Below are 18,239 nucleotides of genomic sequence, written 5' to 3'. Positions count from 1 at the left end.
CTGTATATACACTTTTACATACATGTATTTATACATTATTGGTAAAATAGTAACTATGAGTATATATGTATTTAGAAATAAGAAGAGAAGAAGGGAGGACTGCACAAAGCGTAAAGCAGTAAAGAAAGTAAACTGTCCACAGTTTTTGACACAGACGGAGGAAAAGGACAGTAACAATTTATCGGAATTTTGTAAAGTTGTGAAACCGAGGATAATCATCAGTTAGGTCCGTTAAACCTATAACCTGTCTTCGTTTATCACAGACCATGTTTTCTATATTTTTCTCTTTAAACTACAAGGCAAGGTACTTGTGTGAGATACTCATTGTGCAGAAAAGAAGCCCCCGTGGGAACTTGATGTGCCTCTCACCTTTTTGAAGTGGGTGCGTATCGCGAACATGCGCTTCCGTCCCAGGCACAGTAGGGGTCCCTGGCAAGACAGCAGTCTGCGCAGGCTTTGCCGTACGTGCCGCACCTGTGCAAGGAGAGCTGAACCAATCCATCCCGGGACCCGATGTACAATTGTTGCTGCAAATCAGGCAAAACAAATGAATTAGAAGCATCTTTCAGACTAGTCTTAAGAACTTCCCTTTCTGGAATACCACATCACAGATCTCAGTTTGTCTCCTCGGGTGCCCTGCCCCTTATAAACACTTGCTCAGAAACCTGACGAAGAATAAGATGATCACTTCTACCCCTGGCAGGATGATGGCTGGAGGATGTTGATGCTGAACTGGACAGCATTCTACAGAGCTAGAGTAACCTCGGCAGTAATTTAAGAAGGTCAAAAACCAGCTGCTAGACAGAGGAATTAAGATGTCAGATTCTTTCCTAATAGTTGCAAACACGCTCTGGTAGATGACACCAAGCACAGATGCTAGAGGCAGCACTGATGGTCTCCTGCCACGGGTTCTTACAGAAGAGGTGACCGAAAAGAGGTTTGAAAACCTTTCCTGTAGTTTTTAACGAACCATTTCGTTTGCTAATGAAGTACAGATCCCTGAAGGAAAATGAGTTATAAGTGGGAGAGGAAGTATTTGGTCTCACTGGGAAAAAAGCATTAAGGAGGCTTGTGGGATGACACATCACACATGAAAGCCTGCAAGATACTGACAAGCTCAGCACATAAGATGACATTTTGAAAATTAGTCTTGCAATGAATGCACTGCTCTTTATGTGTATTTATTTGAGGGCGTGTGGTGGTGGCAGGGGGAGGGATGATATAAGTGAATAGACCATCATCTGTGCCTTCAAACAATGCACAATCAAGTTGAGTGGACCATGCCAGACTTTAAATGGAGGAAAAAATTCTGAGAAAGAGATACTGGCACAAATATCCTACGTGTACTCAACCTTTAGAAATCTGTCTTGTATCTCTGCCACCCATTAAACTGTCAGTGAAGACCTCCTGGCTGCTAAATGCGATGCACATTGTTTAGTCTTTGTTTTATAAGCTAATTCTCTATAGCGTTTGACATAGTAAGACTACACCCTCCTTAAAACTGTCTTCTCTTTTTCCTCCTGTTCTCCCTCTTTATTTCTGCCCAAGACTTGTTTCCTTTGATGATTCCTTTCTTTGCATTGAATGTTGGGTATCCCTCTTTTCAATTCTCATCTTTCTCTTTGTACAAAGACTCAGAGGTATCTTGAAAACAACATACACATGCACATACCAGTTCCCCTAAATCTACTCTTCCTACCCTACCTTGACCAAGAGGCACCATCCCGGTCACCCCAGCCACCCAGCTCCCTCTGGGAGCTGTCTGTGAATCTTCTTTCTTCTCCTTCAGTGCCACCTTATCTCTCCGTCCTCGCATGTAGAGCTAATCTATTTCCACCTCTCCCTCACCACTGCCAGTCATAGTCCTTATCGTTTCTTCCCTGGATCACTTGTCAGTGTCCTAGTATTTCCACTGGCTTCAGTCTTGTTTTCCAGCAACCCCCACCTCTACCCCAGGACTCAGTCCATCCTCCACACTGCCGCACCTCAGTGATCTCTCTAAAAGGAAGAATCTCATCAGGACCCTCGCTGTTTGAAATCTCTCAAAAGTTTTCATTGTCTTGGGTAAACTTGTTCAACTTCTCAGGAGGGCTGACACATAAGGATGTGTCTCCTCTTGCTCTGTCTTACTTGCCCAGATTCATTTCCAGCCTCCCTGCCCCTTGAGCACACATATGCTCTGTGCTGTAGTTGCACACAAACGTTAGAATCTCTCACTCTTAACACCTTCTCAGATGTTCCCCTCTTCTGTCTGACATACGCTTCCCCATTGCATCATCCTTCTGTTTATTTATCTGGTTAACTGCAGCATCCTTCCGAGCTCGAGTTACCTGTCTCTTTAGCTACCTGCCCCTGCTCCCCTAGCTCCCTCTGAGACCAGTTCCTCTCCCGTCTCCCTACGACACGATTCCATTATCACTGCTTTGTTAGCATGCCCCCGTGTCTCCCACCTCCACCATGAGCTTCTGGAGGTTAAGGGCTACGTCATTCATCCATCTCTGTATCCTCCAAGGACAGTAGTAGGCCTTCAAGAACTAAATCTTGAATGAGTGAACAAATTAACAGAAAAGAATGAAAAGAAACCTATTTTTCCTAATAATCCCCGTACCATACTAGGCCTAGGGGATTAAGACAATTTTGGCAACACCTTAATGCTGAACATATTCTCTAGCACACGACTTTCTTACATCTTAGGGGCACGTACAGAAATGGTAATGCAGGTCTGAACCTCTGGAATCAGCAGAGATTTGGAGTATTATATCCAAGAACTATGACAACACATTAAATATTATTGTTGTTATTAGCCGCCATTCACTTCACACTCAGAGGGCACCAGGTCTCTGCTTAGAATTTTGCATGCAGTATCCTATTTATTAGGAGGTAGATAGTATTTTTTCTAGCTTTACTGTTGAGAAAATTGATTCCAGGAATCAAATATTAATTGGCAGGTTGACTATTGGGCTATTTGCCACTGCAGTCCATAGTCTAACTCCTAGACTCCCTGATTAAAAAACATTTTTAATGATTGAGGCTAGTATTCTACATGGATTTCTTACAGCCTTGAAAGAATGACATCCTCATGAGGCTAGGAAAGTGAGCTTAATTTTCAAGAGCCAAGGGAAAGAGAGAATGTATTATTCAATTAGTAAAATTGGGTTCCATGTCTCTTAAGGCAAGGCTGAAACAATGGCCTGTAATCAGTTATTGAAGAAACAAATCATCTAAAGTTTTTTTACACTATTCATAATTTAACTTCCAATTTCAATGAATTTTCTCTAAAATGAACTTTGATTCAAGCAATATGTTGCTTTCGTGGGTAATTTTTACCCCAAAATTAGGAAGTACCTGCTTCAGAGACAACTCCATGTTCAAGATGATTGATGAATGCTGAAAAGGAAAGTTAAATATTAATAAAGATAATCACTAACAGTCTTTTACTTATAAGTAGTCAATATTTTGTTTTATCTTATACCAAAGATCATAGGAATAAACTTCAAGGCTCTGTTATATAGAGAAGAAAAGGATCTCAATGTTTGGTCTTTCCTTCCCATGTGTAGTGATTCAACCTTAATAGAAATGATCAAAATAGTTATTTTTAAATCTTATTAAAGACAAGTTACCTAACTGTATGAGGAGACGCTCTGCATTGAGAACAGTTCCAAGTTACTACAGGTTTCTCCCTTTTCTAAATCTGCTTATCTTAACTGCTTCCATATAATTCAAACTAGTGTTGACAAGAACATCTCCATAATTATTTATTACCTCTTTCTGCTCTTACTTAGATCAGTAGTTCAAACACTTGTTCAAGTAGCAGAGCTCTGAAAAGTTACAGTGCTCCTTGTGGGTGAACACAGTCCTTATAAAGCACTACAAGATACTGATGCTCATAATTTCATGATATGAACCAAGTTTTATTGGTAGAAAATATCCCTCTATGCATACAGTATAAAATTAGAAACATGAACACAAAAGTTACCAAACTAAAAGGATGGAATGTTTAACAAAGTTTTCATCTCTCTCTCTGTATCTATATTGCTATTCATTCATTCCTCACCTGCCAATATTTACTAATCAATAAACAGTAGCAGATATTTTTTAAAAAAGTAAGAAAATATATTAAAAAATGAAAAGAAAAATGTTAAATGAGAAACTTCTTTCCAATAACTATTTTTATGAATTAAGAAAACAGGTTCATGACTGAATCTTAACTGGGGAATCCCAACAATTCGTCCTGACTACTAACCGCCGCTCAGGAGACCTACTCTAACGTGTGTTGTGGAGGCTTTACTTCTGGCCTCTGGGTTCACACTTGCATCTGATGTCGATTTTTCCCTTAGGAACCACCCAAGATTTTGTTTCTGTCAGATGCCAGATAGCAGGTCTTGTTCTTGTTAACTCCTTGATCGCTGTGATCATCACAATGTAAACAGGATTCTGTGGAGCCCAGCCTACCAATAACGTGAGCCCCTCACACTGGAAGGCTCTACTGGCTCTTAAGGCAATAGATGTTTACACGGAAACAGTCTATTTTAATGAGCTGTCTCAACGAAAATGTTATGAAAGACACAGCATATTTTTAAAAGCTTTTCTAAGAAATGCAATTTTATTTTAATTTAATTTTTACAAAGTAACTTTAAATTGAATTTTGTTGATGATCTACAGAGAATGCCGCAATTCAAATTTACTGCTCAACGTCTAAGGACATTCCCCAAATCTGGAGATCTATTATTTCAGACCTACTAACTCTTTTGGTGGTTGAGGGGAATTTAGCATACATAAAGACTTACTATTATGCACCTTTAAAAAAAATTTCCTTACAGTAATGCAGGGACACATGATTTATACACACTCTACCAGTTTTCTCAAATTCAACTGAAGAAAAATTGGGAAGTAAAATGTACAAAGTAGAAAAGCATCTGGATAGTCAAAGAGACCCCAGGCTTTCATGTGCTGTGGCCGTTTGTCCGACCATATGCTTAGAGAAGCCAGTAGTGAAGGGTAATCTCGGAGCCCCAAGTTAGGTGATATCTTACAGAGGAAAATGGGTCCCATTCTCACTTGCTTTTAACATTTTTTGCCTTCGCTTACAGAAAAGAAAAATAAAGGAGGTAATTGCAAAGAATTCTCTAGGAAAGGTGATGATATATGAAGACAAATGTGGCCTACGTCAAGAACTGCTCCGTGTCAGCATCTCTTGTCCAGGAACTCTGGCCCGAGTCTTACCTTGAAGACCTGTAACTCCTCCAGTACTACCTCTTCCATATTCCACTTCTCCTTCGAAATGCTGACCACTTTCAGGACTGTTCCAATGTCTGAAAAAATACATTACCCATGATCCTGCTGTGTCTACTTCAATGTTTAGTTAAGCATTTTCCTAGCAACCTTCAACATTGCTGCCCTCATTTTTTCAATGCCTTTAAGAAATAAGGTTAAATAAAGCATGCAGGAAGTGAAGCTTATTGTATATAATTCTTCCCTTCTGAAATATTATAGCTTTCAGTTCATAAAATACATATTCATAAAGAAAATATTAAAAGGCACATACTCAGAATATATTCCTACCATAAGGAATATATATGTCTCCTTTAAATCTTAGTTGAAATGGTAACAAAAAGTGAACAACATTTTTGGAATTTAATTTAAAAGGATAAAATATATTAAAATAACATATTTTCTCTCTCTTAGTGTAAGAAATATTTACTCAGTACTTATCTGATTCACCATGAAAGGCAGATAGATATATTTCCAAAAATCTTAACAAATGGAAGAGAACTCATTGGAACTACCTACAAGGGGGAAGTGGTAGCTCACTAACCAATGTATTTTACTTACAGAAACATAATTAAAGGGCTAGAAAAAGAAATTTTAAAAAATTATTTTAGTTCAGTGTAAAAGACTATCACAAGTTTAATAATATAAACCCAGGATTGAATTAGGAAAGACATCTTAAATATAGCATCTTACATTGCAGTACCCAAGGTGACATTATTACAGAAAGATGAATAGGAAAAAAAAGATCTCATTTGGAAATTAATGTATAGATTGATTTAGACAAAAAATAAATTAAAAAATAGATGCCTTTAAACTTCTAAGCACTGAAGTTGGAATCTATTAACATGTATGGTAATGATCCTGTTTGCACAAGTAGTCTGGATTGTTTCACTCTGTTACGTTTTAAAACGAAGATCTTGGAAAAATACTAAATATTCATTTTCCAAATGTCATAATTGAAAATCTATCCACCTTAATAGCCTTATAATTTTCTCAGTAAAAGTTAGGTAGTACCACCTAGTGGCTAAACGGCATTTCTGACATTGAACTGTGGAAGAACTAGCAGTGAACTTTGGGTGAGCAGCGCAACTAAGTGGCAAACTCGTTAGAATTCATGACAAACTAATTATTTCATGTTTTGACCCTTCAGTAGTAATCTCTGTAGTCTTGACAGCATCATTTTCTTGGGCCTCGGTACTGCCATCTGCAACACAGTCAGGTTTGACAACTGGTGTTCTTGAAAGTCCTCTGAGTCTGTCCTACAGATGCTTCCCAATAAGCCTAACTTCTGTAAAACGAATATTTTTCAAATAAATAATTCTAATTAAAATTCATCTGTGGTCCTAAAAACCTATTTCAATAAAAATGCCCATTTCTTAAAAAAAAAAACCTATCAATTTCTATGTCTTTATGCAGTGCTTGCTCCATCAAATTACATAACATCCAGGATGCAGTACTTTTGTTTTAATGATACATGTTATCTTTCCTGCCATTAGAATTCATATGACATTTTCAGATACTACTTTTTTTGAGATGTACCAAATAAACAATACTTCTTTCCCTAAAAAAAAAAGTAATCATTTTATAATTACTGAATTGGCAAGCAAAAAATAAGCAGATAAGATGGGCTCTAATAATGAAAGTGATGCCTTATCCTCAAAATTCAAGGACAGAAAAAATAATCACCAAGCAGTTTCTACTTTAAGGTCTTAACAAATTTATGACTAACTTTTTTGAAAAGCCATCTTAAGTCAGCTAAGTCAATGATTCTCAAAGTTGGGTGAAGGGATCCTTTGGGGTAAGATTATCAAATAAATACCTCTGTAGAGAGAGGGAAATGTGATTTTTGAAAATAAACATTGCCCACTCATTTAATTTCAGTCCACTGGCATTCAACAAATACGTATTGAGAACCACCTCAACTACAGCAGGCACACTGCAGTCATAATACAGAAATATATGCTGAAATCTCATATAACATAAATGGAGGCTCCTGGAAGATATTTGTGACTGTCAGATGCACGTGTTAAGCAATTTTAAACTAAACATACTGACTAGGTATTAACTAATAATTACTGTTTGATTTTGGCCAATACATTTTTATGAAGTTCTCATTTTCTTTGTCTAATAATGAAAAATTCCTTTGCAAGAAAGCACAATCTGGTTCCAGCATACCTGTTCCAAGAAACATTACGTCATACTGGCCATCTTCTGCGACAACGTGATCCACCACAATCTGTGTCAGTCTGTAATCCACATTGATGCGCTTGAACGTTGGTCCTCCCACAACTGGATAGACTGATTTATACATCACAGGGTGCCGCTTTATGAAACTGATGACATCATCTGGGAAATCTCGGGTGGACTTAATCAGTGGGTCATAGGTTTTGCTTGGACACTGAAAAGAAATGAGGAGGGAAGTAGACACTGTTCATGCACCTGAGAAATTACACTGCCAATAAAGTTTTTAAGGCTGATCATTAATAATATTAAAGGAATGGTCAACAGGACCGCTATGTAACCACATGTACATGTAAATAAATGCAGTTTACCTTGAGTGTATTTAAATCCAGTTTTTGCTTTCAAAATATTCTAAATTATTACAATAAAATATTATTCAGCCACACACAAAAATGGAATCTTACTATTTGCAAAACCATGGATGGACCTTGAGGGCATAATGCTAAGTGAAGTAAGTCAGATAAAGACAAATACCAACTGATCTCACATTAACAAATAAAAGAGCTCATACAATGAACAGATTGGTGGTTGCCAGAAGTTGGGTGGAGGGTGGGTGAAATGGGTCAAGGGGGTCAAAAGGTACAAAATTCCAGTTAAAAGTCCCGGGGATGAAATGTACATCATGGTGACTATAGTTACTAATCCTGTATTGCATATTTGAAAGTTGCTAAGAGACTACATCTTAAAAGTTATCATCACAAGGAAAAAAATATATAACTATGTTAGTGACTGATGTTAACTAGACTTATGATTATTTTTCATTACATACAAATATTGAATCATTACACTGTACACTTCAAGCTAATATGTTATATGTCAGTTATACCTCAGTAAAACATTAATTGTACACATATTTTAAATCTTTTATCAATGTCCAGCTGGGCTCTTACTTTCAAAATACTCTTTTCAGTTGCAGTAGCATAAATGAAAATTTATAATTCCAATCCCAAGACAATGTCTTTTCTTCCAAGAAGGCTGACTTCAGAAAACTGAGTACAAAAGCCCCATGCTAGGTATTTCCATTGTCTTTTGAACTGTTCTTTTGAATTAACCTCAGATCTCAAAAGACAACTGACTTTGCTTGTTGGCAGACAGAATGGCTAATGGTCATCACAGAGAACCTTCTGAAACAAATTATCCTGCTTTTTAAAGCTTCAGAATGTTTCCTCCAAAAAAAAAAAAAAAAAGATCTAAATTATATTCATTTATCTGTATTTTCTAAAGTTTCCACAGTGAGCTCTTTTCTTATGAAGATACATGGATTTTGAGTTGAAATAATTAAGACAGTAATTTATATATGCCATTATATTCAATTTCCTTTAATTAATGTAAAATTTCAGTTTTAAATTAAAACCAAGATTGTTAAAATGGAACAAATCAACATGTCATAAAATTACTTGTAGAAGAGTTTTAGTAGCTTGACATAATTATCTAGTTTTTCATAACTAGTGTGAAAATTTATTGTGAATAATTCAACAGCTCTTCCCTGAAAGAATCTGTGGGGAAACCCTCAGGGAATTTTTCACTTCTGTCTAAAATTGATTCTTGTGTGCTTTTTGGCATCCACTAACTCAGCAGTTAGCAGACCCTGCCCCCTGGTGGTAAAAGTAAAAAGTTCACACTGGTACAAATGAAATTGAATTTGATGTGCCTCTATCCAAAAACATGAAGAGACTTGCGTCAGAATTTCATACATTTTTTTCCCCAGCAGATACCTCCCCTACCATATGCTAAATCTATTTTATGATTTTATTATATTACAATTTAGGAAGTTATCTCAGAGAACTCTTCTGTAATAGCACTTGAATTCTTGACTGGCTAATACATCATTTTGGAATGGAAAAGTTTGGCTATATGACGCAGGCATAGAAAAGAAAATGAGTTACACTGAGGAAAGTTGGTAAGAAAGTGCTGCTTTCTACCTATTTTACTTTGTAGACAAACTGGAAAAAATCTCCACTGACCTGAGCCATTATACCCAACACTGATTAGAATCTTGTCAAGGCTCCAAATCTGTACTTCTCAGTCAATAACATTCACAAAGAACAGTCTCAGGGAACTAAAGATACTGGAGTTAGTCACCATATATGACCCCGACCTCAAATTTTACTGCAATAAAATCTTCAGTAGTTCACCAAATTACAAGAAATATCAAAGAAGTTGTACTTCAAAAAACATCTGTTAATGATTTTCTATAAATAATTTGAGAATATCTTTTATCTTTCACAAAAATCTTGCCTGTCTGAGCTTCAAAAGCTAATCTGTTCTTGGTATCTAGTGACTTGTCCCAGGTCTGCACTGAAGAGGTTAGAAATGTCCTAGAATGTTAGCCATTTGATGATTCCTGAGCATATTCTTAACTGGATGTTGGTCGAAAGATCTCATTGTTTCTACCATTTTGCCTTCAGCCAAGTGGAATCTGTCAACTCAGTAATGGAAGGCACCCTATATTAAACAGATTAAGCTGTGACTCAAAATGGATATGGAAGCTTGAAAGATGATACAAAGCTCTCGCCCAATTACAGGCTGCATGTTTGAGGCTCAGTCAAAAGCCATTCATAGTGGGCTTATCGCTTACAATGCCTGCGGTACTATCTGTGGGTCTATTATTAAAATCAAAGCAAATGTGAGATTTTTTGCCTGCACTACATTTTTGCGACAGCCCTCCAACTTAATAAAAACATCTTTTGATTTTGTAGCTGCAGTCATGCGGTAGCCAGTATTTCAAAAGAAATAATATCCTGTCATTCAAGCCAGTTTTGGTATCAGATTTTCAAATCCTAAGAGATTTCAATGTGAGAAAGAAAGTATAGGTGAATGAAGCTATGAACATTTAGCAAAGAAATACAATTTTCCTCACTGCTTCCCTCTGACAAAAAAAGTTTAAGGATAATAAAAATCTAAGGAAAAAAAAAGAAGAGAAGGAAGACCTGCTTTCTATTGAGTATTATAAAATGATCTTTGAAGATGAATTTTTTCATGCGGCCGCTTTTCCGTATGGCATGCTGCCCGTGTTTGGATAAGATCTTTACCCTCTAGGTTGCTGTGTGTGATCTCTCCAGTCCCCGTCTCCACTCTGCTTTCACAAATGAAAGTGATTTGGTAGAGATACTCCCCGAGGTTTAAGATAGTACAGTCAGAACCACATATTGTTATTTTAGCACATGAAAAACGAGTGGAATGTTTCCTTTGATATTGTATAGCTGCATCCGCACACAGATCTAAAAATAACTTGAGAAGCCAAGCATCTTATGCAGGTAAATGGAAAGGAGAGAAAATTTCCATAAAGGAAAAAGCGTGTGGAAAAATGCTACATCTAAATAGCCATATCCAATTATTTTCCTTCCACAAATTCTAGAAAATTTTCCAATTGCAGCAGCTATACATCCCAGGTATTAAAAATCTAGTGAGTTTTTCTCTGTAAGTCTGTACTTTAAGTTCTCCCTGCTGACACAGTCCATCTGCATATACTGTAGAGGGCCCTAGAGTTCTGCCTCCAGCTTTCTAACACTTGCCTGACTTCCATCACTTCAGCTCCTGCGACTTTAAGAAGGAAACCAAGGAACTTATCTGTGTCTCCACCTACCGTTTCAAAAACCTCTTAAGACAGTTTAAAATGTGAGGGGGCAAAAAAGACAGAGCTATTACCCAAACTCTAAAATGTCAGTATCTTGCTAGAAACAATACCAGCACAAGAGCAGGAGAGAAGAGGACCTGGCGGGGCAGCTCTGAGATGAAAGGGTAGGCCCGGCGGCAGCAAGCCCTGGCCCAGCGCCCGTCTCCCTCGCTGGCTGCCACCCTGACTAGGTGTGAGCATGTTACGTTTGGCAGGGCTGCGTGTTTATGGGGGATCTTTAGTCCTGCAGTGGGAAGCAATGGATAAGGGGAGAAAAACGGGTTATATCTAATGAGAGGACTTTGCCCCTTGGCAGGGCCCCAGACAGCTGCGACAAGTTTCCTCCCTCTGCAGCTTTGGGCTACTCTGCAGGCTGCAGCCTCCTTTTAAACAAATCAGAGGGCCACTAATGTGAGGGAAGACTGGCACGAGGAATGAGTGGAACCAGGCTTTCAATTTTTAGCAAAATGGGAAAATTAAGCTAAACATGTCAACAAGTTTGCTTTTTTTAAATTTATAATGTAAAACATGCAGATGTACTAGGTGCCAGTCTATCCCTCTGCTTATTCTTCTAAGAGTCAGTTAATAACATGTATGGAAAAAGAAAGATGCTATATCCAGTACAAGACACAGAAAGGTTGGGGGTATAAATATATAGGTCAATCTACCTCTCTTTTTTTTTAAGGTTCTTTTTTTCCAAGGAATTTCTGTACCCCCCAAAATGAAAACACTATTAAACATAAGCGGATATTAATCATGTTAATATTAATCATGTTAAGTGTTTTCATCACAATAATTTTTTTCAAAAAGTACTTTCTTCTCACCTTTCTGTAAGAGAATGGTTTAAAAACTGAAGCCCACTTTTAAGTAAACGTGCATTAATATTTACATTCATGTATAAATCATCAAACATCTTTATCAACACAGAATAAAACTACAGAGTAAATTTTAAATAATAAATCAAATACCAAAAACAACATCTTCTGCCTTTGCAGATCTTCCCCAGATTCTGTTATTTTGGGCCTGATCTCAGTTTGGTTTCCGCATCTGACCTGTGTTACTCACTGTATGGATTCTTCCATTGCTGCATTTCACTTGGAACTTACGACTAAGACTCAGCAGTTCAATAATGATTGAAAAAGCCCATCTGAACAAAATACAGTTTGTGCAGACATTCTGTTTGGACACCAGAGGGCAAAAGAATCATTTGCAGTGAAGGAATTCTGTTAAGAGTAATTCTGTGCATTCTTGAGTTTCCAGGCTTATTAACATTGTGGAGTAGTGCTGTCACTCCAAGACTAGGAGTTCACGTTTGACTTTGTATCACAGGAAGTACAGAAGTCTGTCAAATTTTTAAAAAATTAAGTAGCTACGACCCACAGGAAGTTCTAGTGTGTATTTACCAGAGTGAGGGTTTCACCAGAAGGCACTTTTGGGAGAACAGCTTAGAACTCACCCTTAGCAGCAGCATGGATGAGAAAAGGTACACCCAAAGGTGGTTTTTAAAATAATCTATTACAAATTTTTAACTTAGGAAAATGGCTTTCAGTAAAGATCTTGACATTTCACAGAAAGCAAATTACTCAGCAACGCTTTTTTAAAGTAAGATGTGTTCCCCCAAATTAGAATAAAAGAGATGGCGAATGCAATAAGGCTTTGACACTTGTTCATCATTTTTGTAGGGAACAGATCACTCCCTGGTGAAACAAGGGAAGGTTCTGTCTGGCTGTTCGATTTTATCACTTTGAAGGCAGAACGGCATGGAGGCTGATGGCATTTGACTTGGAGTATGTGGGTCTCAGCTGAATCCCAGTCTCACCACCTCAGACCATGAGACCCTGAGCACGTGCTTTCCCTCACTGGGCTTCTTCTTACCTATAAAAGTGGGATAGTAATATCTACACCGTTCATTTTGTTTCTAAGGATGTACTAAGATAACAGAGAAGTCTTTACCACTGACTCTGATCATGAGACGGGTTCAATAATGGTTTTTGACTAAAATTTCCAAACCAGAGGTTTGTAGAAGATAAGAAACCTCTTAGCATCACTTAAACAAAAATTACTGAGATTAGGCTGCTTAAAAAAAAAAACAACATGAGCAAGAATGTCAGGACAATATGTAAAAACTAAATGCAGCCAGTTTGAGATAGGGCATTCAGTAGTATATCTAGCAGATGAATTTAGGGGAGAGGTGAATACTGGAGAATATTAAAGAACAAAGGAGAGAGGACTGGTCAGAAAACCCCAACTCCCCTCTTCATTCTGCTGTGTTTGGTGACATGATACTGAGAAAGTTATTATTCTGGGCATTTGCTTCCTTCCCTGTACAACGAGGCTGAATTGCATGGTCTCTCTCATCCATTCTGGTTGTTAGATTCTCAAACTTAACAAGAGCCCTTATTTGATACACCACGGAATATAATATCAGTTATTAAATGACAGCTATTTAAATATGTTAGTTCATAAAAGGACTATTTGTGTAACAAATTTTCGTATCAGATAGCACCAACCCTCCAAATGTAAAACAAAATGTGAAAAATCTGAGTAATAGCAAATAAAATTAAGACATCATGTTAAAAATAACTCAATAATTAATGAAGCAAAAGGTTAAAAATGTATGTATGGTTTCAGACACCTTCTAATTTGGTCACAGATTTCATGGAGAATACGAAACTAACTGGTTATTTAGAAATAACTGGTCTCCTTTGGTTATGGTAGCTTTCTTACCATATGGTAGGTTCTTACAAAGAACCAAATGGAAAAAGATGGTCAATAAAAAAAATAGTTTAAAAATACCTCAGTGATATTATTTTACACAAATAAATTATTTAGCTTATCTGGCTGCTCCTCATCTAAAACCAACACAGACATAATCTGAGTTTAGCTCAGAACAAGAAAGAACGCCCCTTTTAACCCAAACTACAAAGAAAGATAAATAATCTCTGACAGTAACTAGGATATATTTTTCTTTCCCTAAATGCTATGAAAGGACATAATGTACCTGATCAAACAGAGTGTTCAGCCGCAGTCCTCCCAAGGGAGGCTTTGTCTTTTTGTCTCTGCTACCAACAGTGGTGAGGACGGGCCAACCGATTAAAGGTTAGTTAAAAGGCATAATTTTCAAAGCTTAGTCTCAGATGCAAATGTGTTGACACATTTACAAAAGCACAGAGATTCTGTGAGAAATACTGATGTTCAGAAAGGATAAAAGAATAACTTTGTTAAATGTCACTTCATTATGCCTGATACTATTATTCCTTTTCTAAACTGTTAAAGAGAAGTATTTTTTGGTAGTTTGGATGCAGCTTCTTCCTTAGATAACTTTGAACCCTTCAAGAAAATATCTACAGTGTAACCATTGTGTATTTGGAGTACTCCAACAGCGAAGGATGCTCTGGTCAACATAATGTGGTGCTTCTTTTGATGAAAACCTCTCCTCACTGACATTTATGTTTCCTCTCGGGGAGGGGGTCACTTACGCGTGGGAGAAGAGACCTGCGCTAACAGGGAAAGTCATGTAACGTGGGCGTTGTCTTTAAGCACCAAGGCAGTCACAGCTCTCTCGGGCAGGACCAGAAATGTGACCGCAACCACCTCTGCAGCACCTCCAACCTGCACTGTCACTGGAAAGTGACGTGAGCTGGATGTATCGGCAGGAGGTCATTTTGAGGACTGATTTCCACATCTTAGTATTAGAAGATTCCACTACTGTACAGAGGTAGGCAAATCATTTTCTGGAATTGATGCAGATGGTTTTAGTTCCAAGTTCTTTCTCCTGTAACATCCAGATAATTGAATTTTTTTTTAATGGCATGAATGGTCCCAGTCTTTATTTTTTAAAACAAACTCATGTAGAAAGAACTCAGAATGAGTCTATGATACTTAACAACAAAAGTATGGTAAAATTCTCCCAACTAGAGATCCCCCTGAATTTTAACCAACCTCTTCAAAAAAAAAAAACCCTCAAACTTGATATGTATACATATATATATATATATATTTAATGTAGATATATAATGACTATACATTACATATATAGTATATATATTCTGTTAAAGATCTTTTGTGGAAGGGAAAAATAGATATAATTTAACATACAAATTTATCAATATAGTATCAGAGTTCAAGGACTAAGAGCTTGGACTCTGTCACCAGAAGACCCAGGTTTAAAACTCAACTGCACCGCTTGCTAGCTTCCTGACGCTGGGCAAGTTACTGCACCTCCCTGTGCCTGAGCCTGCTCACCTGTGACCTGGCATTAATAATAACAGCCCTTGCTTCACAAAGTCATTATAAAGATTATATTAAGATTTGTAAAGAATTCAGAAAGCCTGGCTACCAGCTATTTCCCCTTTAAAAACAAACATACGAAAAGATAAAAAGTAGAATTAGATGGGTTAAGTAAACAATTTTTCTGAGATTTTGATGATTATTTTAGAGCTCATGGTAGAAATATTCATAATGTATCCTAAATTTTTTAAAAAAGACATTTTACCTTTACATTTGGTCAGTTAACCACTCCTAAAATATTTAAATAACAAACTGTTTTAACCACATCATCAAAAGCCTTCCACTTATAATGCACATCCAGATTTTAAAAGTTTTTTTAAACAGATGCATAAACTCTAAAACACATTTCTTACTCGTTTTATTGTTTTATCTCTGCTTGAAACATGATTTATGCTGTCTGAATAGAATTTTGGACTCAGAATTCTCTGGATCTTTTCCACATCTAAGATATGCAAATAATCCCAAAGTGCAACAGGATAAAGAAAGTATGAATGCAAAACGAGGAGGGGGTCATTTAAATGAACGATTATAGGTGATGTAGTCTTTTTAGAGTAGAAGTGGGGACAGGAAGACTCCAGCTATACGCGGAGCTGTATGTGAGGAATGAATGCTAATATTCCATCTAACTTGGAATATTTGTCATTCAAGATACCACAACGTTTTGACAATTCTATAGACATATTGAAGATAAACACTATATTCTCAGGGTAGTCTGCCCCTTACGGTATAGTCCATTGTTTCCTGTAGTACTTAAAATTCTTACTCAAAAGAAAACTGTTAAGTTCCAGTGTAGGCCAGACATGCTAATACATCACTGTAAATAAATAATTGTTATTTTAAAAACCACAGTGCATGTTGCTGTGGTGATTAGCATAGTTTATTCTAATAGAATTAGGAAGAGAATTTGGGCTTAAGAAGATAATTTGATGACTAAGTTGGATACATACTGTGCCAGGTCGGGGGTACGGGATTCTTCCATCATACTGCACCCAGCGATGGTCTGCGCTTTCCTTATGAGCATATGGACCATTGAAGACTGCTCTGATGTCAGCCATGCTATACACACACACAGCAGAGCCTTTGAAGATGGAGCTGGAAAAAAAAAGCAACATGATTCAATCATTCACAGGTTCATTCAGTGGACAGTTACTGAGCACATGCTGTTGCCAGGTGCTGTGGACGAATTTATTCAGGACATTCTATTTGACAGCTGCAGACAAAATGTGCATCTGTCCTCAAGGAACTTACAGCCTCAAGGAGTTTTATAGAATGAAGTTTGGTAACAGTTGCATTACAGGTAATTATAGTAAGGTAACCTAGCACGCAGATGTTAAGTTTTCAGGGAGTACATACCATCTAAACTGACCTTAACGGATAAATAGGAATTGCTTAGAGATTTAAAATATTGAAGAACAGAAAGTAATATGCGAGAAAGAGTATTAACATCTATTCACTTGTTCTTGAATTGTACTTGAAGTTATTACAGCAAAATGCCTTCTAAAGAACTTACAAAATAAAAAGTTACATTACTTATTTTTTTAAAAAGGAATATTTAGATTTGTAATACTAAACATCTCATTTATCTGTTTTCTTTAAGTGAGTGAATATCCCTAAATACTGGATATTAATAATTTCCTTATGTAATTTTTATTAATTTAAAAAATGTTGAAATGATCTTTTGCTGCTCCTTTTGAGTTTCTGAGTTTATGTATGTAACTTATCTGATGCTAACACTAATGGTGATCCCACAGGAGGGGAGCACGCACAAGCAAGCAGCAGAAAGCTCCATGGGAATTCTGCACATTTTTGTAAACTAATGATGAACATCGTCAGCCCTGTCATCAGGTATTTCCTTTTTGTTTAATGTCTGGAAATTAAAAGACACATTCTGAGTCTAAAACTTTCAACGATCCCTGTTCTGAAACAAGACCCCCCTTTATGCTCCCTAAAACACATCATCTTAGCACAACGCAAGGGAGCTTAGGCTTCTCTAGCGAGAAACTCCATCATTAATATTCTTCGAATGACATTAATGGGACGTATTGGGAGCTGGTGATAAACAGGCAGCTGGGAGAAAACCAGCTGCTAAGAAGGCAGCTGATGTTCCCATAAAAACCCCATGATCTGCCTGTGGTATTTTAAAGAAACGATGCATTGTGCTTAATGGTACTGCTGTTATTGTGGGTTAATTACATCCTCTCCTTGGAGCAAGGATGCGACTGGCAACCCGATGTTACCTGAGTCTTCAGGGCAGTATTAAAAACAGAACAATAAAGTACACCAAGGACAAAGAGCTGACTTGTAACGTCACACGCTGGGTGGCCAGACTCTCAGTAGGAGAAAAAGAGAACTACCTTGGGGCTACATTTCCCTGCACCCATCTGTGCCCCGCGTGTGAAACACCCAGTGACTTCAAAGAAAATCCTGTGCTGGAAAGATGCCGAGAGAAGTAGGGTGGAGATGAGTAACGTGAGCGACTGCAGGCACTTACTCTTCCTGTACCCTTTCAGTTCAGGTATCAGTTGGTATAAACACAGAGTTCAGCATAGCAGCTCCTTAGGGTATCGTCTTTATTCTCATATTTAAATGTTCACATTCTATATCTTTTAAGGAACAAATAGCATTTTGTTTTCTGATATATTCCAAACCAATAGTACATACATTTCAGTTAATACATAAAATATTGTGAATGAAATGATAGTAATGTCTCAGAAAATAAATTATAATTTGCCTACGAAATATTTTAAGAATTTATTCAAAGGGAAGCAACAAGACCACTTCTCTAATACTAATGCCAATACTGCCAATCCTCCAATACTGG

General features: G+C 37.2%; 1 protein-coding gene and 1 long non-coding RNA gene across 6 annotated transcripts in view; one reads left to right on the top strand and one right to left on the bottom strand.

Moving 5' to 3' along the window:
• Window positions 1–5,454, top strand: part of LOC140697442 (uncharacterized) — a 101,054-nt gene extending 95,600 nt beyond the window's left edge. For 2 of the 3 annotated variants that reach the window (XR_012074541.1, XR_012074540.1), the window contains exon 4: window positions 5,091–5,454. This is a non-coding gene — a long non-coding RNA (uncharacterized lncRNA). Of the gene's footprint in view, window positions 1–299; window positions 383–5,090 lie in introns of all 3 variants that reach the window. The other variant, XR_012074542.1, reaches the window with a different exon arrangement.
• The window catches only part of SEMA3D (semaphorin 3D), a 178,581-nt gene that overhangs the window by 19,813 nt on the left and 140,529 nt on the right, over window positions 1–18,239 (bottom strand). For all 3 annotated transcript variants that reach the window (XM_031679711.2, XM_072965104.1, XM_072965105.1), the window contains exons 12-16: window positions 16,366–16,510; window positions 7,447–7,669; window positions 5,224–5,312; window positions 3,346–3,387; window positions 370–527 (exon numbers count right to left, since the gene is read on the bottom strand). In XM_031679711.2, the coding sequence (XP_031535571.1) occupies window positions 370–527; window positions 3,346–3,387; window positions 5,224–5,312; window positions 7,447–7,669; window positions 16,366–16,510 (657 nt within the window). The remainder of the gene's footprint in view (window positions 1–369; window positions 528–3,345; window positions 3,388–5,223; window positions 5,313–7,446; window positions 7,670–16,365; window positions 16,511–18,239) is intronic.

The sequence above is a fragment of the Vicugna pacos genome, chromosome 7 (genome assembly GCF_048564905.1).
Source record: "Vicugna pacos chromosome 7, VicPac4, whole genome shotgun sequence".
In the NCBI taxonomy this organism is placed as follows: domain Eukaryota; kingdom Metazoa; phylum Chordata; class Mammalia; order Artiodactyla; family Camelidae; genus Vicugna; species Vicugna pacos.
The sequence above is the reverse complement of the archived record's forward strand: the minus strand, read 5'-3'. Positions and strand labels throughout refer to the sequence as shown.